This window comes from Peromyscus californicus, unplaced genomic scaffold (assembly GCF_007827085.1).
Source record: "Peromyscus californicus insignis strain IS unplaced genomic scaffold, ASM782708v3 Scaffold_5__1_contigs__length_169319896, whole genome shotgun sequence".
NCBI lineage: Eukaryota > Metazoa > Chordata > Mammalia > Rodentia > Cricetidae > Peromyscus > Peromyscus californicus.
In genome coordinates, this window is record NW_026294573.1 from 11,970,297 (window position 1) to 11,995,701 (window position 25,405).

Below are 25,405 nucleotides of genomic sequence, written 5' to 3' on the forward strand. Positions count from 1 at the left end.
GGGTAGCAGGAGAGAAGGGGACACCCCAAGGAAGGGACACAGCACCCAGCCCTGATGGAGCCAGACTCAGGATTCTCAGTGATAGGAATGACCAGGCGTGGAGAAATCACAGGGTCCCTTAGAGACTGAGGACTTGGAGGTGGAGATGACACTGTGGGTAGCCCTTGAGAACATGTTGCATCAAAAGGAAGAAGAAAAATGGAATTTGCTAGAAGAGAGAATGGTGAGGAGTGGGTGGGGCTGGCCATCTGGGAGGCCAGAGACAGGACCTTGCATTGGTGTGATGCTGGGAAAATCCTGGACAGGGCACCTGCCCAGTTTAGGGACTCAGATGCCCAAGGGAGTCTTGGGCAAAGGGGGTGGTTTCAATTTCCACCAGTAGATGGGGATGGGTAGAGCTGAGAAGACTAGTTCTCCTCATGCCTAGACCCTGCAGTGTTCAGCTAAATTCCTGCTTTCCCATCACCCAGAGCCTAACAAGGCAGAGAAGCCTGGAATCCAGGGACGTCCCTGATTCTGGGGTTCTCCCTGTTTGGAATATCCAGCTTGAAGGGTGGCCCATTCCATAAAGCCCATCATTGGCGGCTTCTCCCCCACCCCACCCCCAGATGCCCAGGCCCATGCCTACTGGCTATTTAAGACCTGGCCCATAGATCTGCCACGTGTGCTCTCCTGTTCTGTCTCCTGCCTTCCTGAGAGCCACCCGGGAGTGCTCTGCTTTGCATTGCCCTGTTTATTAAATCTGGATTTATTAATTCCGTTTGATTTGGCTTATTGCATTGGCGGTGGAACAACCCAGCACCAGGGATCCAGTACTTATCACTCCCCAGATGTTCCAGGTGCTCATCCTACATATCACCCAGAAGAAAGTCAAATCTATAGATGAGAACCGGGAGGCTTAATGACGTGTAGAAGATTGTTAAATAGTGCTTCTAACCCAGCCATGTTGGCCTAAGCATCTGGAGACCTGGGATGGCTCACTGTGTGACATCCAACATTCTCTTTCCCTCTCTGGGCCTCAGATCTCCCAACAGTAACAGGAAGTTCAACTGGAAGGATTCAGTATCTCCCATGCTGGTGGGTATTTTATTCAAAGACTTAAGTCCCACAGCACTCCTGCCTGACCCACCTTCACTTACCAGAGTCTGCATGGCCCATGGATGGGAAAGCAAGCCTGCCCCCTGCTGGCTGTGGCCATTTACCTACTGCAGCCTCCCACTTCACCTCAGGGATTCCAAGGAGACCAGGGGCTTCTGAGCTCAGGCTAGTGGAAGCCAGACCGTGGGAGGGGATTCCACATGAGCTGTTCACACACACACACACACACACACACACACACACACACACCACACACACACACACACACACACACCTCCGGCAGCCACAGGGCAGTAATGGAGCACACGGTGGAATGTCAGATTGCATTTAAGGGAAACCTCAGAGAGCCCCTTGAGAGGCCAAATGGTGAGGGGGCCACATCTCAGAACGAGAGCATCCGGACAGCACTGGGAATCATGAATCGTCCTCTGGTCTGTGGGAGGATGCAGAGAATTGTACTGTCCACAATGATGTGTGTTTTCGTAATGGTGAGTGAAGAGGTCAAGGTGTCCTTGGTTTGAGTCCAGGACCTATTTCTCTTGCTCAGTCTCTCTCTCTCTCTCTCTCTCTCTCTCTCTCTCTCTCTCTCTCTCTCTCTCTCTCTCTCTCTGTGTGTGTGTGTGTCCAGTTAACACTGGGGCCTCTGTTTCCTCCTCCACAAAACAGGCTCAGCTGGGGCTTAGCTCAGTGGTAGAGCACGCACATGAAGCCTGGGGTTCTGTCCCAAAACAACTCAACCAGCATCAGCCCCACCCAGAGCCCCATGGCCAGAAGAACAGATAGGGACAGTGTGTTGTCCCCAGTGTGCCATGGGACTGGTTTGGGTGGGTGACCTCAGAGGCTCTGAGCCGAGGGGATAGGAGGTAAGGGGCTGGGGCTGGGTGGGCTTTGACGATTAATGCATGGCCAAGTCCCCAGTCTGTAACGTGTGATGGCATCACAAGGCAATTGAAAGGTGACAAGAACCCACATGGCCTTAGCATGGCACCTGGCACTTCCCCAGTGTCACAGCACAGGAATCATTAGATGTTTGGGTTTGGGTTTTATATATATATATATTTATATATTTATATATATAAAAAGTATATATATATACTTTTATTTTGATTTGTGTGTTGTGTGCGTGTGTATGTACATGTGGGTGCAGGTGCCCATGGAGGCCTTTGTCACAGCGTTTGTGCTCTTAGCTGCTGAGCCATCTCTCCAGCTCCAGAATCATTGTAGTGTCTAGTAAAGCAAAGCTCAGGAGGCTGAGTGACTCACCCCAGGTCTTCTGGAACTTAAAGTTCCTCTGTACACACTCACCCTCCCACCCCAGAATCTTCACATTCCCTGGAGCCAGGTCCTGCTCACACCATGACCCTGCAAGGCCCAAAGGGCATGACATCCCCTGTCACCATGGCAGTGGTTCCAGTGGCCTGGTTGCTGGAATGAGACCTGCCTGGGTGAAGCCAGTTTCTGGGAATACAGAGCACTGGCCAGCTGCCACGTCAGGAGACTCACCCTGGAGAGAGACAAGCCTCACAAATGCAACTCACCTGGAGAGAAAGAGAAAGCAGCTAGCGAGGGAGGGAGGGAGGGGGAGCCCTGTTGCCATTCCCAGGGACGCATTATTTATTTATTTATTTATTTACTTACTTACTATTTATTTATTCTTTGTGTCTTTCACATCATGCATCTCAATCCCATTCATCTCCCTGTCCCTTCGTATCCACCTTCTGCCCTTGCAACCCTGCCCCCAATAAAGAGAAAATAAAATTTAAGAGAAGAACAAAAAAGAAAAATTTCATCCTGGAAGCTGTAGTGTGTCACAGTGAGTCACACAGTGTACCCTTTTGTCCGTACATCTTTACTTGCAAGTGTTCATTGCAGAGTCACTGGTCTGGTCCGAGGCCCCTGGCTTCTACACCGTCGATGCTGGGCCCTCACCGGAACTCCTCTTGGATATCCTGTTGTTGCCCTGTGTCCTGGAGATCCTGCAGCTTTGGATCTGCAGGACGTGCCCCTTTACGTGCTCCAGCAGATCATGGATGGGGTGATGTAAACGCTTTCTTGGGCACCTGTGGTGGAGGATGCTGATGGGGATGCGTTGCCGTAGCAGTGCCCACCTCCGGTCTGGTCACTTTGCTGTGTGCTGTGGTGACAGTGCATCGGCTGTGTGCTGCCTTGATGGGTACCATGCCCACTTCCTTACCTTGAGCTGGTATAGCATCCCAGGGGCTCCCCGGGGCTCCCCGGGGCCTCCCTGCCGGTTTCTTCGAGCGGGGCAAGGAAAGATGACAGGGAAGATGACAGAGCCAAGGGACCACAGTCTCCACTCTGTCTGTGTGTGCTTTAGAGAGCCTTGTGTTGACTGGACCGACACTGGTCCCCGTGCATACACTTCCAGGGCATCCGGTGGTTTGAGTGAGAAATGACTCCCACAGGCTCATGTATTTGAATACTCAGTCCCCAGTTGATGGCGCTGTTTAGGAGGTTATGGAACCTGTAGGAGGTAGCACCCTGCTGGGGGAAGTACATCACTGGGGATGGGCCTTGAGAGTTCCACTTCCTGTTTCTCTCTCTCTCTCCCTCTCTCTCTCTCTCTCTCTCTCTCTCTCTCTCTCTCTCTCTCTCTCTCTCTCTCTCTCTCTCTTCCTGTGCATAGGAGATCTTTGCTTCTGCTGCCATACTTTCTCTGCCTGTTTCCATGATGGACTCTGCCCCTCTGGAACCATAAGCTAAAGTGAACCCTTTCCTAAATCTGTCTCTCTCTCTTTCTTTCTTTCTTTCACGATTTTTCGAGACAGGGTTTCTCTGTGTAACTGTCCTGGCTGTCCTGGAGCTTGCTCTGTCGACAAAGCTGGTCTCGAACTCACAGAGATCCGCCTGCCTCTGCCTCCCAAGTGCTGGGATTAAAGGTGTGCGCCACCACCACCCGGCCTAAGTTGCTTTTGTCAGGGCATCCCACCACAGAAAGGAGTTCATATCAGTAGGTTAGGTTGGCTTAAACGTGACCTTCATTCCCAAAGGTTAAGCTTTCTTAGACTCTCGCAGGTCCAAAGCCTGGCAGGTTGCAGCCCCAAGTTGGATGGGGCCCAGATAGATGGTGCAGGAGCATTTGTGAGGTGGGACCAGAAGTGGTGCCTCAGAGCAGGTGCCCACATCCTGTGAGTTGGGAATGCCTTGGGCTGTACATCATGGGGAGCCCCTCAGACACTGGGACATGCTGTCCTGTCTCAAAGCATCCTGACCTGGTGGGTCTGCAAGCAGCTGAGAAGAAAGGCTGGTTCTTACTGGATAAAGCTTTTTTGTTTTGTTTTGTTTTGTTGTTGTTTTCCGAGACAGGGTTTCTCTGTGTAGCTCTGGCTGTCCTGGAACTCATTCTGTAGACCAGGCTGTCCTTGAACTCACAGAGATCCTGCCTGCCTCTGCCTCTCGAGTGCTGGGATTAAGTACTTGTACCACCACGGCAGGCTTGGATAAAGCTTATGATGGGGCAAATCAGAATCCTAGGGGTTCAGTTTCTAACCAAAGGACAAAGGTGGCAAGGGTTGGGGGTACCAACCAAGGCCTTGAGGACACTGCCCCTGCTCCACAGTGCCCCAGCTCTGCCCTACCTGACTGCGTGGCCAGAATGACCTCTCTGAGATGGGATAAGAGGGCTCATCCACCCACCTCCATAAGAAATACGTCTGAAGTGCCAGCCGGTGGCAGGTGGGGATGCCCTCTGGTGCTGGCCCCGGCCTGTCTGTAGGGTGCTTGCTGACTAGGTGACTTTGTCAGATCTTGGAGTCTCTTTGTTCGTGTGTCGTTTTATTTATTTATTATTTTGTAGCATGTGTGCAAGGAGTCAGACGACAGCTTTCAGGATCAGTTCTCTCCCACCGTGTGTGTTCGGGGTTCCAACTCGGGTCATCAGACTTGGTGACGAGCGCATTTATTTGCTAAACCATCTTGCCTTCCTGGATGCTGGGGCGTCTGAAAGCCAGGTTCCCCCGTAACAGGCTACACCGTGTTGGAGGGAGGGCACAGAGCTGGCCCAGCTGTGTCCTCAGCTCCACCCTGCAAGCTTTCAGCTCAGTAGGTCTGGGAGCCTAGCCCTGGTGATCTCGGCTGCTGTGCAGCCAAGCTGGCTGAGGAGAGGACAAAGTCAGCAGGATTCACCAGGAGGCTCAAAGCTGGAATTTTGAATGCCGACCAGCCCTGGAGTCCCCACTGCGTGGGGTTCCCCGTGGCTCTCTGTGTGCAGTGGCATGGCCCCAGATGCCCCACCTCCCACCTGTTCTACCTAGGGGGAGAGGGCAAAGGGCAGGAGGGCCGGAAGACATTAGCTTACGTTGGTTGCCAGGCCCAGGAGCTAGGGTTCTTGGTTCTTGGGCCTGACCCCTGTCCCTAATTCCTTCATGCACACAGGCTGAGCCTGCAGAATTGTGTGTGCAGAACAAGATGATAGGGTGGGTAGACACTGCTTGCCCCATACCACGGTCCTGTGCGTACCGTGCCATAGGAGACCACTCAGATCTGGGGAGCCTCACAAGGGGGCAGGATGACATAAGATGAACTACATGGGCTTTGGAGTTACACATGGCTATTTGCCTTTGGACAAAAGACTTAATCACTCTGGGCCTTCTCACATTGGAAGCTTCCAGAACCCAGGACTTACTTCACCCTGCTCCTGCCACCTCCATGTTGAGCCTCAGAAACCTTTCTCTGCTGTCCTATGCAAGGGATAGCATGGAACTGTAGGGGCACTGGGGAGACCCTTCAATTCCAGCCGACTCTGAAGTTGCTCCATCCACCCAGGTGCTAGTGCTGGGGGCACAGAATCTGTGGGAGCGGGGAGGGGACCTGGCAATGACACTGCTTTGCCTTTTCCTCAGAGCATGTGACATTTGTTTGGTTTGATTTATTTGGACAGTTTTGAGAGTGAATTCATATGTCCCAACTCACCTGCTTGAACTTCATGGGGCTGTGATTTTTAACACAGTCAGAGTTGGAACTCCGGACAGCTGAGCTCTAGAATCGCCTCACCTCAGAAAAAGCCTCCGTCCTTTGTAATCACCCCACCTCTGTCTTCTCCATCAGCTTCTCTGCTCAGTCTCCATGGGTTCCTCTTGGGGACATTTTGGACTCACATTTTGTAGCTGTCAATGACTGGCTGCCACCGACTGCTTTGGCTTAGCGTTTCATTGTTAAATCATGCTTCGCTATGTTGATGAGTCTCATTTTGTCATTTGCCATCCCTGGCTGAACATTTGGATTTTGCTTCTTATGATTAACACTTGCTTATTTACAGAGGTTTCTTAAATATTTATTTTTAATCGTGTATGTGTGGGTGAGTATGTTTACATGAGTGCAGGTTTCCGTGATGGTCAGAAGAGGGCGCCAGATCCCCTGGAGCTGGAGTTACAGGCAGTTGTGAGGAGGCTGATATAGGTGCTGAGAGCCAAACTCTGGTCCTTCACAAAAGCAGTGCATGCTCTTAACGTATGTGTCATCTCTCCAGACCCTGTATATAGGATTTTTTTTTTTTTTTTTTTTGGTTTTCCGAGACAGGGTTTGTCTGTGTAGTTTTGGTGCCTGTCCTGGATCTCGCTCTGTAGCCCAGGCTGGCCTTGAACTCACAGAGATCCTCCTGCCTCTGCCTCCCGAGTGCTGGGATTAAAGGCGTGTGCCACCACCGCCCAGCTGTATATATATAGGATTTTACATCTGGTTTTGGTTCTCTCTCTCTCTCTCTCTCTCTCTCTCTTCTCTTTCATTTTGAGGTCAAGTTTCTAGATCAGGCTAGCCTCAAACTTGCTATGTAGCCGAGGTTGACCTGAACTCCCATTTCTCTGCCTCTACCTTCTTGAGTGCTGGGATTACAGGTGTGAACCACCATGTCCAGCCACCATGTCTGGCCCATGAAATGCAGGGGCTACAGGACCTGGTTGTGCTAGGTGAGCATTTTGCCAGCTGAGCTCTGTCCCCAGCCTGGTGGTTTTCTTTATCTTTGGTGTATTTCTGGTAGTGAAAACGATGGCCATATGGTGAGTGTATGGTTGGTCTTTCGAGAAAGTGCCAGGCTGTTTTCCAAGGCATCTGCATCGTGTGTGGCCCAGCATGTGTGAGGATGTACTAGGAATCCAGTTTCTCCCAGGTCTAGCCAACACTCATTATTGTCTGTTGAATTTTAGCCCATCCAGAGGGTAAAGTGGCCCTCCTTGTGTCTTTATTTTGCATTTCATTCTGTACTTCCCAGTCATTTCTTGGGCGGCTATATAAAGAAAGACTCTTTACCTCTTTTTAAAAGTGGGATGTCTTCTCTTGTTTTCTTTTTTAATATATAAACGAGTTGTGTTAGGCTTTGTGACGAACAACCTAAGAGAAACCATTTTAAAGGAAGCTTTCCTTTGATTTGTGGTGTTTGGGGTTTCAGTACCTGCTTGGCAAGCTTCGTTGTTTTGGGGCCAGCATAAGACAGAAACCATGGCAGCATGGGCATGGCAGAGCCTACCTGTTCACCTCGAGACAGTAGAGAAGCAGGGGGAGTGGCCAGGGCCAACGGGGGCCTGATCTGAGCAGCCCACCTCCTCCACCTAGGCCCTGGCTTCCACAGCCCTGCCCACTCCCGACACTGTATTCAGACTGTGAATCCAGCCACTGATGAAGTCAGTGCCCTCAGGATCTAATGGCCTCTGAAAATGCCCTCACATACACACCCAGTGTGTGCTCACTAATCTCCCAGACATTTCTCATTGCTATCATGTTGACAATCAAAATCGACCCTCACAGGTGTCTTTAAGAAAAAATAAAAAAACTTATGTGGCTGTGGCTGTGTGTGTGTGTGTGTGTGTGTGTGTGTGTGTGTGTGTGTGTGTAAGTGCACATGAGTGCAGTACCCACAGAGGCCAGAAGAGGGCATCAGAAATCCTGCCACTGGAATTGGAGGCAGTTGTGAGCTGCCTGGTGGGTGCTGGGAAATGAACTTCAGTCCTCTCCAAGAGCAGCAAGTGCTCTTAACCGCTGAGCCCTCTCTCCAGCCCCAGCAGTTGTCTTTTTATTGTTGAGTTGTGAGAATTTATTTTTTACATTTTTTATTGCATTTAATTGTGTGTGTGTGTGTGTGTGGGTTCTGGTGATTAAACCCAGGTTGTTAGGCTTGACCATGGGTACATTTACCAGCTGAGCCATTTTGCTGGCTTGGGATATGGTGTGTGTGTGTGTGTGTGTGTGTGTGTGTGTGTGTGTGTGTGTGTGTACATGTTTTTCAAGATGAGACAGGGTTTCTCCGTGTAGCTTTGACGCCTTTCCTGGAACTCACTCTGTAGACCAAGCTGTCCTCGAACTCACAGCGATCCACCTGCCTCTGCCTCCTGAGTTCTGGGATTAAAGGTGTGTGCCACCACCGCCCGGCTTGGGATTTATATTTTTATATTATAGATGTCTCTTATTGGATATGGGATTTGCAGGTATTTTCTCCCCTCTGAGGGCTGTCTTTTCCTGTTCTCCATGTCTCCCTGTGGGGCACAGAGTTTTTAATTTGACAGAGTCCAGCCCTGTGTGGCCCATGCTGTTGGGTGTCTTATCTTGTGTGTCATTAAACCCTTACATGTTAGAAATCAGGTGGGCTGACGAGAGAGTCTTGGACAGGAGGCGGGCCTAGGTGGAGGAGATGGGTTGCTCAGGTACTTTTGGGTACCTACACTCCTATTTCCAGGGCCTCTTGACTGAATCCCACCCCACTTCGGCCTCAAGGGTGGACTGGTTCCCAACCCCCACTGAGAATGTTCAATCCCCTGGGCCCTAGAGCAAAATCAGTTGGCTGACTTTGTCTCCCTGTGTCTCCTGTGTATTGTTCTGTCTTTCTGTCTGTCTGCCTCTCATCTCTATGTCCTCTCTCTATCTCTCTCCCTTCCATTTCTCCTGGACCTTGTCGCCCTTTCCCTTGTTGCCACCTCCCCTCATAGGAGCCCCTGTCGCCGCCATGCAGGGGCTTCCGTTGTAGATCGTCAAATCAGAGAGACAAGAAAGGGCCATTCACACAGCAGGCCTGGGTCCCAATTCTGAAACACTGCAGTGGTGCAGGGGGTCCAGGAGGGACACAGAGTGGGTGAACCCCATTTCCTCACCTGGCCAAAGGCACCCAGAGGAACAGCTAGGGCAGCAGGAGCTAATTGACGCTCTCTCCTGTCCACAGCCATGAAAGCCGACCGGAAGCGCTTAAAGGGAGAGAAGACGGACTTGGTAAGCCAAATGCAGCAGCTGTACGCCACTCTGGAGAGCCGGGAGGAGCAGCTGCGAGACTTCATCCGTAACTATGAGCAGCACCGTAAGGTCAGCGCCTCTCCAGCCCCTGCCCTCTTCTGCCCCTGCCCTCTCCTGCCCCTGCCCTCTCCAGCCCCTGCCCTCCCCACTCAGACATACACAGTCCTCTCCTCTCTTGACCAAGTACAGTCTCTGCCTTGAATCCCAAAGCACTCTTGGAGACTCTGCTGTGTGCTTCCAATCTGGACACTCCAAGAAAACCAGCCCAGCTCCCAATTGGGCCCTCTGTCCCTAGGTGGACAGGCCTGGATATTGTGGACTTGGGAATCCAGCTGTTTCAGTTCCCTGCTCCTCTGGGCATACCCTTGAACCTCCCATTCACCCTAGAGCCTCAGTTTCCCCTTCTGTGGAAGGGCAGAACTGTTGTGAGGACCGAGATACTGAGCACTCAGCACCCAGCCCGATGAGCTATGCATCATCCATAACACCATCACAGAAGTGTGAGGAGTTAGCCAGGAGCAGTGGGAGACAGCAGGGCATTCTGCCTGCAGAGAGGGAGCTCAGAAGGCTGCCTGAGGAGGTGGCACAGGAGTTGGGTTCTATATTAATTACTTACTTTTTCTCGTTGTGATGAAATGCCTGACCAGCGTTTTCATACCAGTTTCATGGGGGAGGGGTTTGTTTTGGATTCTGGTTGGAAGATAGAATCCATCCCGGTGGGAGAGAGGTCATGCGGCTGCTCATGTCTCATCTGTAGTCAGGAAGCAAAGAGATGGATGCTTCACTCACGTTCTCCTTTTTATTCAGTTTGGAGCTCTAGCTCATAGGGTGGTGCTGCCCACGCTCAGGGTAGGAATTCCCACCTCAGTTAACCCCTTCTAGAAACCCCCTCACAGATCCACCTAGAGACCTATCTCTTAGGTGAGTCTAGATCCTGTCTAATTGACAGTCAAGATTCACCACCCTGGGCTCTGTGGGATGAGGAGGAGTTTGTGGATTGAGGACTGAGGGATTTGGGTCCACAAAGACTTGTATAGCGTGTGCAGTAGATGCCTCCAAGGTGTAAGTCAGGCCCCACTCAGGGGCCTTTGTGAGCCACTGTGTTCAGGTGTTTTTGCCTATTGTTGTGCAGGTCAGAAAAACTGGGCCAGCAAGATGGCTCAGCGGGTAAAGGCACTTGCTGCCAAGCCTGATGACCCGAGTTCAATTCCTGGAACTCACCTGATGTGAGGGGAAAACTGGCTTCTGACCTCCACATAGCATGTGGGCAGGGCTGCTATTGAGTTCATGGACCTGAAAGTAAAAACATTTGGTCATATATGTGTTCCCTGTGTGTCACTGTGTCCCCAATGCCTGGCAGGAACAGCTTGAGGGAAGGACTTATTTAGGCTCACAGTTTCAGACCATCAGGGAGGGGGAACTGTCAGGGAGTTAACGGCAGTGGGAGTGTGTAGCGGCGGGGGCAGGGGACAGACTGTAAGGGAGTTAGTGGCAGTGGCAGCATGCGATGGAGGCGCTCACATCATGGCTGACTCGGAAAAAGTAGAAAGGCTGGAGGAAAGCACACTGGACGCAGAGTGCTGTATCAGGAGCAGAGGTAGCAATGGAACCTTCTGAGGCTCACCTCTAGGGTCCTACTTCTGCCTGCCTGTCCCCACTTCCTGAAGGCGTCACACTCCCCAGAGAGTGCCACCCGCTGGGGAAACAAGCCTGCAGAACAGGATCCTGTGACAGGCATTCCTGATTCATACCTGACAGTTCAGCCTGCAGCTTTGGGGACAGGAAGGTTGAGTGGCACTACAGTGCAGTGGTAGCAGACAGCACCGTGGGTCCAGCCACGTCTGAGTTGTAGTTAGGGGCCAGTTGGCAGAGGCCGGATTGGAATTGACGCGATTGTCACATGCCTGCTGGTGACTCTCGCTGTCACTTCCCCGGCATGCAGATCTCTTCCTCTCGGGTCAAATGGCTCTAAGCACCAGGCCCAGGTGTCACCTGCCTGCTCTGCCCCCTGTGTGCCTTCAGGATAGGGAAGCCAGAGGAGTGGTGTCTGAATGACCTTGAGTCACTGGCAGCCCAGGCCCACTTTGCAGATAGCAAGATTAAGACACTTAAGGGTCTAATGACTGATCAAGATCGGTTATTCATTTTTGTGGTGTTCCGGATGAACTCAGAATCTCCCTTATGTGGGCAGGGCAGGCTGCCTACCACAGAACTGGCACCTCAGCCCTCACTGGGGGATTCGAGGCAGGCTCTCTACCACATACTTAGAGATATTACGTAGAAGCTGAAGCCCTGGTTTTATCTGACAAACATGATTTGTATCTTATGTAGGAACCAATGAACTGTATTAATAGAACTCTCTGGATCCCCAGTCACTGGGCTGCAGGCTCTCAACCTCTCGGGGCCCACTGGCTCTGGGACCCCCACAGACCCCAACTGGAGCAGGTGGGCACAGCAGGGACTTGAAGCTGCTGACAAACATAGGGCTTGGCCTGACCAGAAAATTCTCAATTACAATGTCCCAGAAAACTGTGCCAGAGACACACGCCCTGTCCCCTGAGTGCAGCTGGGGACTGTCCACAAAGCCAGCTGGAGGTGTCCTCATCACAGGCCAGGCAGCCAGATCAGAGCTAGACACAGGGCAATCCTCTGTGGCCACCACCTCACCACCCCAGTAGCCTCCTGCCACTGCCCACCTCAGGCCCCTGACTTAGCCTGCAAGGCTTTAATTGTCCTAGCCTTGTCCTGCCCTTGTACGGTCCAGCCACCCATAGCCCCTAGGCCCCATCAAGTTTCAGATCGCCAGGGAAGGAATTCTATGGGTCTCTTTCCTGCCTCTGTGATCAGCAGTGGGCTGAGGGCGTTTCTCCTCTGAGCCTCAGTTTACCCCTCTGTGAAACAGGAATAAATAATTGGAGTCTCTACCTCATGGGTGGGTGTAAGGTTCAAATACAGGCATGTATGCAGAGCCTGCTGGCCTCTCCCTGGGAACGATGTTATGGAGACATGGCTCCAGTTCTTCAAAAACACCCGCAGACCCTTTCCACCTAGCCCAGGGCCCTCCTCTGCTCACAACCAGCAGAACAAGCGAAAACTCAGAGGTGAAAAGGATCCCAAGGGTCCTAGTGGGTCTTTCTCCTAACTCGGGATCACCAGCCAGCTCCCAGGGTGGCATTTACGGAGCTCCCAGGGTGGTCAGCTCCACTCTGGATCATACAAACAGCTTTGTCTGGCTGTGTCTGGAGTGAGGGTCAGGTATGAGGAAGGACTGGCTGGAGAGGGCACTAGGTGGTCACTCTAAGCAAGTGATCAAGGAAGGCTTCTTGGAAGAGGAGGTGCGAGTAGGGATCCTAGGGAGTGAGAAGCTTTGGGGTGAAGCTTCAGGTCACAGGGACATCCCAGAATGCTTACAGGATAGATGGGGAACAACAGCCCCAGGAGCTAGGAATGTGGAGCTGGCAGAGTGATTGCCCAGCGTGTGTGATGCCCTGGGTTCCATCCCCAGCACCACAGAAACTGGGCCAGCACTTGGGAATTGGAGGCAGGAGAATCAAGTTCAAGACTGTCCTCGACCACAGAGAGAGTTGGAAGCTAACCTGAGCTACATAGAGACCCTGACTCACAACACAAAATGCCTGGCCGGGCAGCATTGTCTCACGCCTTTAATCCTAGCACTAGGGAGGCAGAGGCAAGCAGATGTCTGTGAGTTCAAGGCCAGCCTGGGCTACAGAGCAAGATCCAGGACAGTCACCAAAACTCCACAGAGAACTCCTGTCTCGAAAAAACAACAACAACAAAAACACAAAACACCTTTTTAAAAAAAACACAACTCTTTCATCCCTCATCCCTACTTTTATCAGATCACACTTTGTTTTCCCCACATGAAGTTGTTCCATCTTTGAAAAACGTCATGTTTCGCTCCGCCCCCGTTTTCCCTATAGAGACGTGCCTTCCCCAGGTTTACTCACGGGGAAAGAGCTCCCTAAGGGAGTCCATTCCAGCCGTGTGCCGGGGGCTCCCCACCTCCCTGCCCACCCCATGAGCCCTCCACCCCTGTGCCAGCCACCCTGCAGCCCGCCCACCCCTCTCTGTCACCCCCGCCACAGGAGAGCGAAGACGCCGTCAAAGCGCTGGCCAAGGAGAAGGACCTCCTGGAGCGGGAGAAGTGGGAGCTTCGCCGGCAGGCCAAGGAGGCCACGGACCACGCCGCCGCGCTGCGCTCCCAGCTGGACCTCAAGGACAACCGCATGAAGGAGCTGGAGGCCGAGCTAGCCATGGTGAGCTCGCCGTCCACTGGGGTGGCCCAGGCTATTGCCGGAGCTCTGAGGTCGGCAACTGAGGAGCAACCTGGGCCACCCGAGCCCTGGGGAGAGAGGACGGTCATGAGGCTAAGGGAGAGCCGCGGGCTACAGTTCACTCAGGAGTTGCCGATTTCCTCAAACCCAGGAGCATAGGGACCCTAGGAGGCCTCAAAGGCCTCACCTGATCACCCACTCCCCAAGCAGCTGCTAGAAAGTGGGGAGATGAGAGGACATGTTGTGATTCAGAATAATCATAATTGCTTGGGGAAATATCTGGGAAGAGATACACAAAACATAATAACATCTCTGATTCTAGGATTACAAATGGCAATATCTACCTATCTATACACACAAACATTTATATATGCGTATGTAACATACACCTATATGTGTATCAACTATTTATTTGTGCAGGGTATTTAAAGGATTTTGGTCCAAATGTATTTATAGCAAAATTGTCTTTCTTAGGTCATCAAGTGAAAAAAAGATGGATTTGTTGTTTTTAATAATCTAAAACCACTGGTAGCCGTTGAAGCAAGAAGGCATGTCTCAAAAAGGCCTGTGGCACATGTGTGGGGATCAGAGCAGGTCCGGGGGTCTGACCGTACGGTGACTCCTGTTGACTCTTTTTATTTTGGTGTGTGTGTGTGTGTGTGTGTGTGTGTGTGTGTGTGTGTGTGTGTGTGTGTGTGAGAGAGAGAGAGAGAGAGAGAGAGAGAGAGAGAGAGAGATCAGAGGACAACTTGTTGGAGTTGGTTCTCTCTTTCTACCATGTGGGTCCTGGGATTGAACTCAGGTCATCAGGCTTGACAGCAAGCCTCTTTACCCAGTGAGCCACCCCCTCCCCCGCCCCCCTTGTGTGACTCTTTAGTAGTGGGGTATATTACCCTGCAGGGTGCCGTCACCAGCTAATGCAGTTACAGACCTCGGTTGGGATGTTTGACCTCTTCGGCCTCCATTCTACGTAGGGATCCCTGCATATGCCCTGTAGGGCTTCAGGGAGGGGATGTAAACCAATCACAAGGAAACAGCTACCATGGCATCTGTGTACGGTGATGGCAGGATTTCAAAATTAGAGTGAAACCACCCTGAACGAGGCCACTGCCTTGTGCAATGCTGACCCCTAGTGGTGAGGCCGTCCAGGCAGGAAGACTGCCTCCACTTGTCTCTTTGTTACTTCCTGCAGCCCTGAACAGGGTGGGTGGGAAAGACCCTGTGTGCCCAGATCACCCAAGTCCCTGTGGACAGATAGATGAAGCCCATCTTGGTGCTTTGAGCCCTGGCCTCAGTATCTTATGGGTTCCCTGGTGTTCCCTATACTAGGAAGTAGCCCCTCTGGCTTCTGCTCCCAACATACTGACACACTGAAGCCTGCTTCGCTCTGACCAAAAACTCTCAGCTCCCCACCCCCACCCCCTTCAGACCCTTTGCTGCTGCAGGCTGGGATCACCATTACAGGAAATATCCTCCTAGAGGCAGAGGGAAGTGCTTTACATGGACCGGTGATGGCCCCATCTCCTCCAGGTGTCCTTCTGACTGCACATCCCCTTCATCACTTGACAGGCTTCAGGCTATGCTGTGGACAGCCCCAGACCTTTCTGCTCTGAGGTCAAGGCTGACACAGGGAGCCCTCTCCCAGAGCACAAGTCGCAGAGATTGTAGGCAACAGAGCTGCTCTGCCTAGCAGAAGCGCACGGGAATTCTGGGAGGAAGCCAGGACCCACCAGTGTAGCAGGAAGTCAAGGGATGCTCACGTCGGAGCAGCAGAGGTCAAGCTCAGCTCTCTCTGGACTTGGGCCATGCGAGCATATTCATCCCAGCTTAGAAATCCCCAAGAGCTCAATGCTCCAGGTTCGGGGAGAAGTGCGGGGGAGGGGGTGGGGGGGTCAGAGCTCAAGAGGAGCTCCCAGCACTGAGTTGTATGTAGTGGAAGTGATTAGTCAGACATGCTGTGTCGACCGCTGGTGGGAGGTGGTCCACGCAGCCTGAGTGAGCTCATGCCTGCCTCCTCTGCAGCTCACCTCTGCCCAGAGATTTCCTTTCTTTCTCGTCTCTGGAAATCTTTCTCAGAGAGTTCAAGACCTGCATGGACAGCGTGAGAGGCTCTTGGGTCTAGTGCTAAGAGATCTAGACACGGGAGCCCTAAGGGATCCCTCACTTGTCAGGTAGTGATGTTCTACTCCACACAGAGGGCCCACTCCTGACCCAGCCAGAGGTGAGGTCCTTCACCCGGGGGAGAAAGCAAGTGGGAATGGGAGGGCATCATGCCTGGGCCTCTTCTTATGTTGCCCCGAAAGGCTGCTGGTTCTGTGAGTTCATTTGGGCAGTCCTCTGCATTCTGTGTATGTGCCTGGGATATTTGCAAAAGGGGAAAGTAGGCCAGGCGGTGGTGGCGCACGCCTTTAATCCCAGCACTCGAGAGGCAGAGCCAGGCAGATCTCTGAGTTTGAGGCCAGCCTGGTCTACAGAGCGAGATCCAGAACAGGCACGAAAATGGCACAGAGAAACCCTATCTCGAAAAACCAAAAAGGGGGCAGGGGAGCATGATGGGCTTTTCCCTGTCTCCTTCCCTTCCTCATTAGCCTCCTCTGGCCTGCAGGATCCTGGAGAGCTGTCATAGAAAACGACTAACCGAAAGAGTATGCATGATTCCATGTCTAATGCATGCTCCTTTTCTTACCCAACAAACTTAAGATCCTGTCTGATAAAATCCCACTTACCTGGGTGAAGTAGGAGATCACTCCAAGCTAAGAGGTCTCTGAGGCAGGACAGAGAGAAGACCTTTGCAGAGGCGATCTCGCTACCCCCAACCCCACATGTAGTGCCATGATTGTGGCAGTACCCCCAATATGGGCCTTGTCCCTTGGAGCCCAATTATACCAGCCTTCCACCAGCTCACCTCTTCTGAACTAATATTTAGTGTGTGCGTTCCGCATGGCGGCCCACCTTTTCTGTTGCTGACAGATGCTGGATAAGTGTGGTGCGGCTGTCCTGTGCATCATGGGGTGTTTAGCCGCCTTCTTGCCCATGACCTTCACTTCTCCCAAACTCATCTCAGACCTGCATTTTACAAGCTTTACTCAAGAACACACCCTCTACCCCATGTTCTTAGGCCCGTCACAATCCCGGCTGGGGTCGGGGTGGCTCTCTTGACAAGGTGCTTGAACCTCAAACGTGAGGACTGGCGTTCAGTTCTTTAGAACACGTGTTAAAAGGTGGAGACGGGATCCCTGGGACTTGCTAGCCAGCTCAGTGAGAGACTGTGTTTCAAAAAAAAACAAGGCTCCTGCGAAACAACACCTAACATTGACCTGCAGCCAGCACACACATGCATATACATGCACCCACCAAGAATCCTTGCTTGTCCTTGGAGAACCCAGAAGTGATGAGTGTGTGCTTGCTTCCTTCTCCCTGATACAGAGAGGGGGGAGTCTCACTTTGCTCTTAATGACAGCTGAAGGGGAGACCCTGGTGAGTGTGGGTGAGACCTATATTACAGGCATATGGCATGCATCACATGACTGGTGGCTCACTGGTGTGGAAGTAGAATTCTTGGCTTTCTTGCCATGGTGGTAAGAAGTGCCAGGCAACTGCATGAGAGGTCCCCTCTGCTTACATTTTCTTCTCCCTGTCTCCTGCTTTTGCTCCAGGCCAAGCAGTCCTTAGCCACACTGACCAAGGATGTTCCCAAGCGGCATTCACTTGCCATGCCTGGAGAGACGGTGCTCAATGGCAACCAGGAGTGGGTGGTTCAGGCCGACCTCCCGTTGACTGCCGCCATCCGTCAGAGCCAGCAGACGCTCTACCACTCCCACCCTCCCCACCCCGCAGACCGGCAAGGTGAGTCCTGCCCAGCCTGGTCCAGCAATAAGGGAGGGCCCTGGGCCCAGTGGGAAAGGTGGCTCTTGGTTCACACTTCATCAGCCTGGAGCATCACAGGACACTTTCCTAACTCAGCCCACTAAGAGATGGGCTTCAGGTATAGCTGGGTCCAGAGGTTCAACTGTGCCTAAGGAGAAGTAAAACTAATTACCCTGATTGGCCAGCCTGGGTTACATGGCCACCCCTGAATGAATCACAATGTCTAAGAGAACCAGTGTTCTGATTAGTCGGTCTGGGTCACCCAGGCATCCTTCATCAGGGGAGGGTACTGAGCTCCTTGACTGACAGCTATAGCTAGTCCATAGATTATATAGAAAAGGTATAAATGTCACACATGTTTGCTCCAGGTACTTAGCAGAGCACCTGGCATCCATTCCCACTGTCTGTGGTACACACTCCAGTACACACTCCTGCCATCCCCTTGTGCACCAGTGGGAGCCACCGGACGCTCTTAAGGGTTCCTCTAGGGGCTGTAGTAAAGCTGACCCTCCAGCTGCTCACACGAGGCCACAGACAACTGCACAGGTCCTGGACTGGCTGCCTGTAGACGGAGCATGTAGGGTAAGGCAGTTGAATCACAGAGGGAGGGTCGCAGGCACAGGTTCACCCTGCTGAGACCGTACCCTGGCTCCGCTACTTTCAAAGGATGTGACCTCTGACCCGATACAAGGGTCATCTGTTCCTTTGGTATGAGGGATGCTGGATTCTTAATGCACAGCATGTGTTATGTGTCTGTTTGCTGATCCTCTGCCCACCCCGCCCCCGGACTGCCAGAAAGGTAAAGTGTACAGAATTCTCAAGTCGGGGCCCTGGTAAATATTAGCTGCCCCTTCCTCTCTGCCAGCACTGACAGGGAATACACAGGGCTTCAGACCCCCTTCTGTAAACAGACTCTGAGCCTGCCTCCACTGAATGGAGACGACAGCAGCTGCTCTTTGCTGACCCAAGCAAGAATACTCCCGTGTCATCGTCCCCACCCCCACCCTCACCCCCACCCCCACCCCGATCCCCCGGGGGATACTGCAGCCCTTTGAAGCTATGTCAGAACTGAAGGCCTTATCAAACATAAGTTCAGCTCTGCCCCTAGGCAGGGATGCTGAGCCTGGTCAGGGGTAGCTACCTGGTCAGTCCCAAGATCCAGGTGCGCAGGTAGCCCTCCAGCCTCTGGTCCGCCTTGGTGGCAGGAGGCAGAGGTGCTGGTAAAGGTGCGTGGGCAGTGTATGCAACAATTCAGGAATTAATGGAATGGTGGTGCTTCGGGTCCCTGCTCCTGCGGCTCCAGGCCTTGCCTTGGTGGGGCTGACCAGGAGTTGTGGTTAGCCAGGCCACAGAGTCCACCCTCCACGCCCTTCCTCCTCTGCAGCCCCCTTGGAGCTTTTGATTAAACATGTCTTCTCAGACGCTTCCAGGCCCTCTCTCTCTGGCCGTGCACCCGGCTCGCCTGTGATTCTGTAACTCGGTATTTACCTGATGGGGGTCACCCACCCCCACACCAGGCCATCGCTGGGAAGGCATTTGGCACACGGCTCCTTTCCCCTTTCCTGCTGCGCACACCACAGTAGGTGTGCCTCTCGCACCCGCTACTCTGCAGAGGGGCTGTCCCTAGCATTGTTCCTGTCTGCTTTGTGTTGCTGGGGTGAGCTCCATGACAGAAGAAACTCGGAGAGGAAAGGGTTGTTCCATCTGAGAGCTTCCAGCTTCATGTCGAGCGGTCAAGGCAGGAACCCGGAGGCAGGGGTGGAAGCAGAGACCATGGAGGAATGCTGTTCCCTGGCTTGCTCCTCATGGCTTGCTCAGCTTGCTTCCTTATTACCACCCAGCCCAGGGGTGGCACCACCCATAGTGAGCCAGGCCCTTCCACATCAATCATCATTCAAAACAATGATGCCCCCACACACTTGCCTACAGGCCAATCCGAAAGAGGCAATTTCTCAGTTGAGACTCCCTCTTCCCAGATGACTCTAGCTTGTGTCAAGTTGGCACAAAAAAACCAAGCAGCACAGGCACCTCCATGGTTCAGATAACTGAATTGGCTCAGAGAAGCATGCCCAGGACTGTACCACCTGTAAAGGAACTCACCTAGATTAGAACTGATTCAGAGCGGCCAACCAGCAGCTTTCCCATTGGGCCACACAGTCATTGGTAGCAAGGACTGTCTGTCAGAAATGCTTTCATAGAGTGGATGCCCAGGTAACAATGTTCCCTCTGTGTGGTGCTGGCACTGACCTGTGGGAGAGATGTGCAGTAGGGCCCAGTGGGCTTCTTAGCTATGGCTTCTGGGCAAGACCTTTGAGTCCACCACAGTTTATTAAGTGCCTCCAAAGAGCCAGACACTGAAAGCCTAGGAAGTGAATGCATATAAGGACCACATGGTGTACTCATCACCAGACAGGCAATGCATGTGTAAATAAAGTCCGGCAATAAGACCGGCAAAGGGAACTGGGAGAGTGACTCACTTGGTAAAGTTCCGGATGCAGAAGCATGAGGATTTGAGTTCAGTCCTCAGAAGGTAAGAAGCTGGGCATGGCAGTGCGCACCAGTAATCCCAACCCTAAGGAAGCAAAGACTGAAGGGTCCCATGGTTTACTGGCCAGCCAGTCTAGGTGATTAAGTGAGCTGCAGGTTCCGTGAGAGACCCTGTCTCCAAAACTAAGGTAGAGAGGCCTGGAGGGATGGCTCAGCAGTTAAGATCAATGGCTGTTCTTGCAGAGAACCTGGGTTCAGTTCCCAGCATCCACACAGAGGCTCACCACCTGTGACTCCAGTTCCATGGGGGCTTGATGCCCTCTTCTGGCCCCCACGGGTACTGCACAGACATGGTGCACATACACACAAGCAGGCACACAACACACACATAAATAAAGGTGAATTTTAAAAAGGGGAGAGTGATAGAGAAAGACATCTGTCAATCTTTGGCCTCCATGTGCGCGCACAAGTGTCTCAGGGAGGGAGTGACTGAGCCCTGGCTGCTGAAGTGCACAGGGTTTACACACACCAGGCTTCATAGGTCAGGAGGAGGAGTGTATTCTGGCTTCACTGTGAGGAGTGGAGGGAGGGAGGCCACCCTGGTCTTCAAGGGAACAGATGGCAGTTGCCATGGGCTAGGAGAGCAGATGGACTTGGCTGTGTTTCACAGACACTGGAGAAAGAAAGGAGTTGGTCGTGGCCTGCAGGGTTCTTGTCTGGAACTCTGCTATTGAGCTGTGGTTAGGGCTACATAGCCGTTCAGGTGCGACTTCATAGGCCGTCACCTCACTCAGGTGAGGAGGGGCTGAGCTGGATCGAAAGGAAGGGGGAGGGTCTCCCCAGCAGCCACTGTGGTGCAGAAGGGAAGAGCTGGCCACCACACTCACCTTCACTCTGACTCAGCATTGTTGTCCATCCAATGGGTGTGTCGGGTTGTCTTTCCTGTGTCCCTCACTCACCAGCTGTTCCTGTTTTCCAGCGGTCAGGGTGAGCCCCTGCCACTCAAGGCAGCCTTCCGTCATCTCCGATGCATCTGCTGCTGAAGGTGACCGGTCATCGACCCCGAGCGACATCAACTCCCCACGACACCGGACGCACTCCCTCTGCAACGTAAGGCCAGCAGCAGCAGGGCCTGGGCGCTTGGGCCCTGCCCAGAAACGGCGGGGCCATGGGGTGGGATAAAGATGTGCCCGCTCTTTCCTCTCGTCCACCCAGGGAACGCTGTGGCGAAGGCATTTCCCGTTCTGTTCTTTCCTTTTGCGAGAAGCGGTGGATGTGGGGAGAGAAAGAAATGAGGCCTGTTTCCTCCTGTGTCCGGGAGGGTGAGGAGGGCCTGCGCAGCCTGGAACCCTGCCCGGTGCACCCCATCGTGGGCCCTCTCTGGGACCTTGGGCCTGACCACAGGACCACCTGTCCCCTGTAGCACCCGCTCACATCTTTCACCCTGGAATGAAACAGATGGCTGTGTTTTCATTTTAAGACTCCAGTAGTTGGGGGCATGTTTGTCCTCTGCAGAGAGGTCCTGTGAATTGATCTTACTTTTTTAGTCAAGAACATTTGTAATTGAGTGCTGACCCCAGCAGCTAAGAGGCGTGATTCCTCCAGGTGGGCTCTCTTAGTCCACTTTTCGTTTACTGTAACAGAATGACTGAGGCTGGGAAACTGATAAAGGAAATGATTCCTGCCAGGCTCTACTTGTAAAGGTACCATTACTTCCCACATCAGCACACTGGGAACAATGTTTCCAATACAACAAACCTTTGGAAGACACTCTGAAACCATAGCCACTCCACTGCAGGCTCCATGCCGATGGCCCCGGCATCAGTGGATGGCTGAAAACCATGTCAGCCTCCAAGAGGCGTGGAAGGTCAGAGGTGGGGACCACTTGGAATTTTTGTCCCATAAACATAGTTGATAACCCAGAGGGCTTCCCTGCCATGTCCTAATGACAGAGATGCCACACCAAAGTATCTTCAGATGCCTAAGAAGGCTTTTTCCTTCTTTCTGATTTATTTTTTTATTTTTATTTTATATGCATGAGTGTTCTGCCTGCATGTGTGTGTCAGTATACCACCGTGTGTATGCAAGGTCCCATGGAGGCCAGGAGAGGGCATCAGATTCCCCTGGAACTGGAGTTCCAGGTGGTTTGTGAGCCACCACGTGGGTGCCAGGAACTGAATCCAGGTCCTCTCCAAGAGTAGCAAGTGCCCTTAACCACTGAGCCATCTCACCAGCCCCAGGAGGCATTTTCAGAAACTCAAGTTACTATTGCTTTATTAACCAACAGAACTTGCTGACTTTGTGATTATTTAGGATACTCAGAAGAGGGACGTGCTATGAGAACCCATAAACAAGTCCGTAAGGTTATAAAAAACAGCCACTTTCCTGGGTACAAGTGAGGGGACCTTTTTCCCCATCCACAGTAAGCATGAAAAGTGCTTATTATTAAAGTGGCTTTGACTACAAGGGCTGAGGAGATGACTCAGTTGTTGAAGTGTGTGCTGGGCAAACGTGGAGAGCGGAGGAAAGTCCCCAGAATCCACACAAAGAGGCCAGGCGCAGTGATGTGCACTTGTAATCCCAACACTGAGGAGGTAGAGACAGGAGGATCCCTGGGCCTTCCTGGCCAGCCAGCCCTGTTACTCAGTGAGCTCAGGCCAGTGAAAGACCCTGTCTCAGAATACAGTGAGTGACTCCTGAGGAATGACGCTAAGGTTGGCCTCTGGGCTACACGCACACTCACATACTCACATAAACCCACATGTGCGTACACACATACTCAAAATCGCTAAGACTAAACTTGAAAGAGGCACCCCAGCCTGCTTGGGTGGCCTTGGGATTACTGGCCCAGAGGCTACACATTGCCCATGGCAGGGCTAGGGTCCCTTCTTTTCCAGAGGCTGTGACGGAGCAGTGTGACTTCTCTTGTCCACAGTCTTGGGGATGAGGCTGACAGACCAAGAGAGCAAGGAGGACCACTCCAAGGTCTCTGTCACCCATTTTTCAGCTGAAAGGATCATAGTGGAGAGTGCCCTACCCTTACCACGCAGGTGGAGATTCTCAGTCTTTAGCAGACACTCTTTGGCAGATGCACACACCCCCAAACAGGAGCACCTTCCTAAGGGCCATGCTGACCTTCTCCTGGTGACCTCAGGAACAGAAATACTGCTGACAGATCCACCCACAGGAGGACTCCCAGCTCCCAGAACTGCATTTGACACAGACCAGCCTCTTCCCAGCCTCAGCACGTACCTGCTGCCTGAGGTATCTTATACATATTTAGAAAAGACGCTACTTCACAAAGGAGCTGTCGCAGCTGCCTGCAGAGTAGATTTTGTTTGCACACCTTGAGTCTGGACCACAGTCTGGACTGCCGTTTGACAGATCTCTCCAAACCCCCTTTAGTCCCCATCTCAACAGGTGTGCACATAGGTAAGTTAAAAAGCCAGAAAACGGCTCCAGGTAGCGCTCTGTCCGCAGGGATCTGACCTGGTACCAATAAAATCAACACAGACTGGACTAAAGAACACCTCACTCTCTGACCACTAAGTAGAGCAGAAATGAGGACTCAGTACAGGGAAATTGGATGGCTTGTTTGTTTGTTTGTTTGTTTGTTTGTTTGTTGTTTGTGGTTTGGTTTGGTTTGGTTTGGTTTGGTTTGGTTTGGTTTTCCAGACAGGGTTTCTCTGTGTAACAGTCCTGGCTGTCCTGGAACTCACTCTGTAGACCAGGCTGGCCTCAAACTCACTGAGATATGCCTGCCTCTACCTCCCAAGTGCTGGGATTAAAGGCATGTCTCACCACCACCCGGAGGGGAAATTGGATGTTAAGAGACATTCATTGGTCTGTTTATTTCTTCATGGGCAATTCTGTGCCTGCAATTCCAGAAACAACCACCAGGAGTCTCCCTAGTAATGCCTTTTGTAATCTCAATGGGCTGTCTGCTCCCAGGTAGGGCAGACATGATTCACAGATGTAGTAAAAACTTTTACACATTCGCAGGCTATTAAGAGTCCCTTTCCTACCCATTTGGAACATAGTTGGCAACCCATGCAAATGTCCTACCTACTGGAACATAATTGATGACCCATGGAAATATCTTCCCTACCCACAGGCTATCTGATGTTCCCAAGAAAGAATTTGAAAAGAGTCTGGACCTGTGTAAGCAGGTTCCCAGGCAGTCAGGACCCAGTGTGTACTTGCTGTGACACCCTGCCTGGAAAAAGCATAGAGCTAGGAGAAATCGGGCACCCCAAATTTGAGTCCCAACTCTATTTGTTATTAGCTCTGTAAGAGATTGTCGGTGGAGTCCTGCTTATACCTGCACCCTACTAACAGTTCCTGGCAGCCCCTCCACAAAAGAAGGGAATTGGTGTGTGGGTTTCGGGGTATTTTAGTGACCATGTGGTCTCCTGAGTCAATTGTTTAATTTGTTGTTATACTTTTTTTTCTTTTCCTTTTCAGTGAATAGAACATAGGGCTTGCTAGCAAGCATCTATCACTGATCTCAACTCCCTCCCACTTAGGTGCTTTTTCCATTAAAGTTGATGTCTTTATTTAAAAAAAAAAAATACTTAATTGAACACATGGACCAATTAAGGCAGGAACTTAAGCCTCAAAGGGTTAAGGGTTGAAAGGCCAGAGCATGCAGGAGAGCCCATCAGGTCCCCTGACTTGATGTCTGATGAGCCCCAGGCCCATCAGTCAGATCTGTGGAAGTGCCAGAGGGTAAGGATCTCCACTGTGAGGGCAGGGCAGCCCTGGAGGAGTTGGTGGCTTCCTTCCTTCCTTCCAGGGAAGACACCACCCCCCACCCCCACCCCGTCCCCATCCTCGTGGGCCACCTGTGCTGTCGTGTGTCATGTGTCCGCCGCTTCATCTTCTTCTCCTTTGGCTACAGGGCGACAGTCCCGGCCCGGTTCAGAAGAGCCTGCACAGTCCTATTGTACAGGTGGGTATAGCTTCCCTGCCTGCCCTCCCTCCACCCCAGCTTGACCCTCTTCTGCGGACGGATTTTCCTTTGGGTCGCCAGCTCACAAATAACGACATGGAGACTTATTATTAATTATAAAAGCTCGGCCTTGGCTTAGGCTTGTTCCTAACTAGTTCTTACAGCCTAAATTAACCCATATTTTTTAATCTGTGTTCTTTCGTGCGGCTCACTTACCTTTACTTTGTATTGCCCATCCTGCTTCCACCGCGTCTGGCTGGCGACTCCACCTTTCTTCCTCTCTGAGCCCTCTCCCCAGAAGTCCCACCTAACCTCCTCCTGCCTAAAGGAATATCCCCCAACACTCTTCCAGCCTCGTTGCTCTGAACCTTCAGTTACCCCGATGCCAGTTTTGAACTCCCAGGATAGAGAGGAATTGAACCCCTCTGAGTCACATGGGTGCTGGCCCCCGAGCCAGGTTGGCATGCTCTCTGCC

General features: G+C 52.2%; 1 protein-coding gene across 5 annotated transcripts in view; it reads left to right on the top strand.

Annotated features, from left to right (window-relative positions):
• Kazn (kazrin, periplakin interacting protein) overlaps positions 1-25,405 on the top strand; it is a 1,033,047-nt gene that overhangs the window by 967,342 nt on the left and 40,300 nt on the right. For 4 of the 5 annotated variants that reach the window (XM_052715218.1, XM_052715217.1, XM_052715219.1 and 1 more), the window contains 5 exons: positions 9,263-9,399; positions 13,437-13,607; positions 17,282-17,471; positions 20,959-21,089; positions 24,880-24,930. In XM_052715218.1, the coding sequence (XP_052571178.1) occupies positions 9,263-9,399; positions 13,437-13,607; positions 17,282-17,471; positions 20,959-21,089; positions 24,880-24,930 (680 nt within the window). The remainder of the gene's footprint in view (positions 1-9,262; positions 9,400-13,436; positions 13,608-17,281; positions 17,472-20,958; positions 21,090-24,879; positions 24,931-25,405) is intronic. The other variant, XM_052715220.1, reaches the window with a different exon arrangement.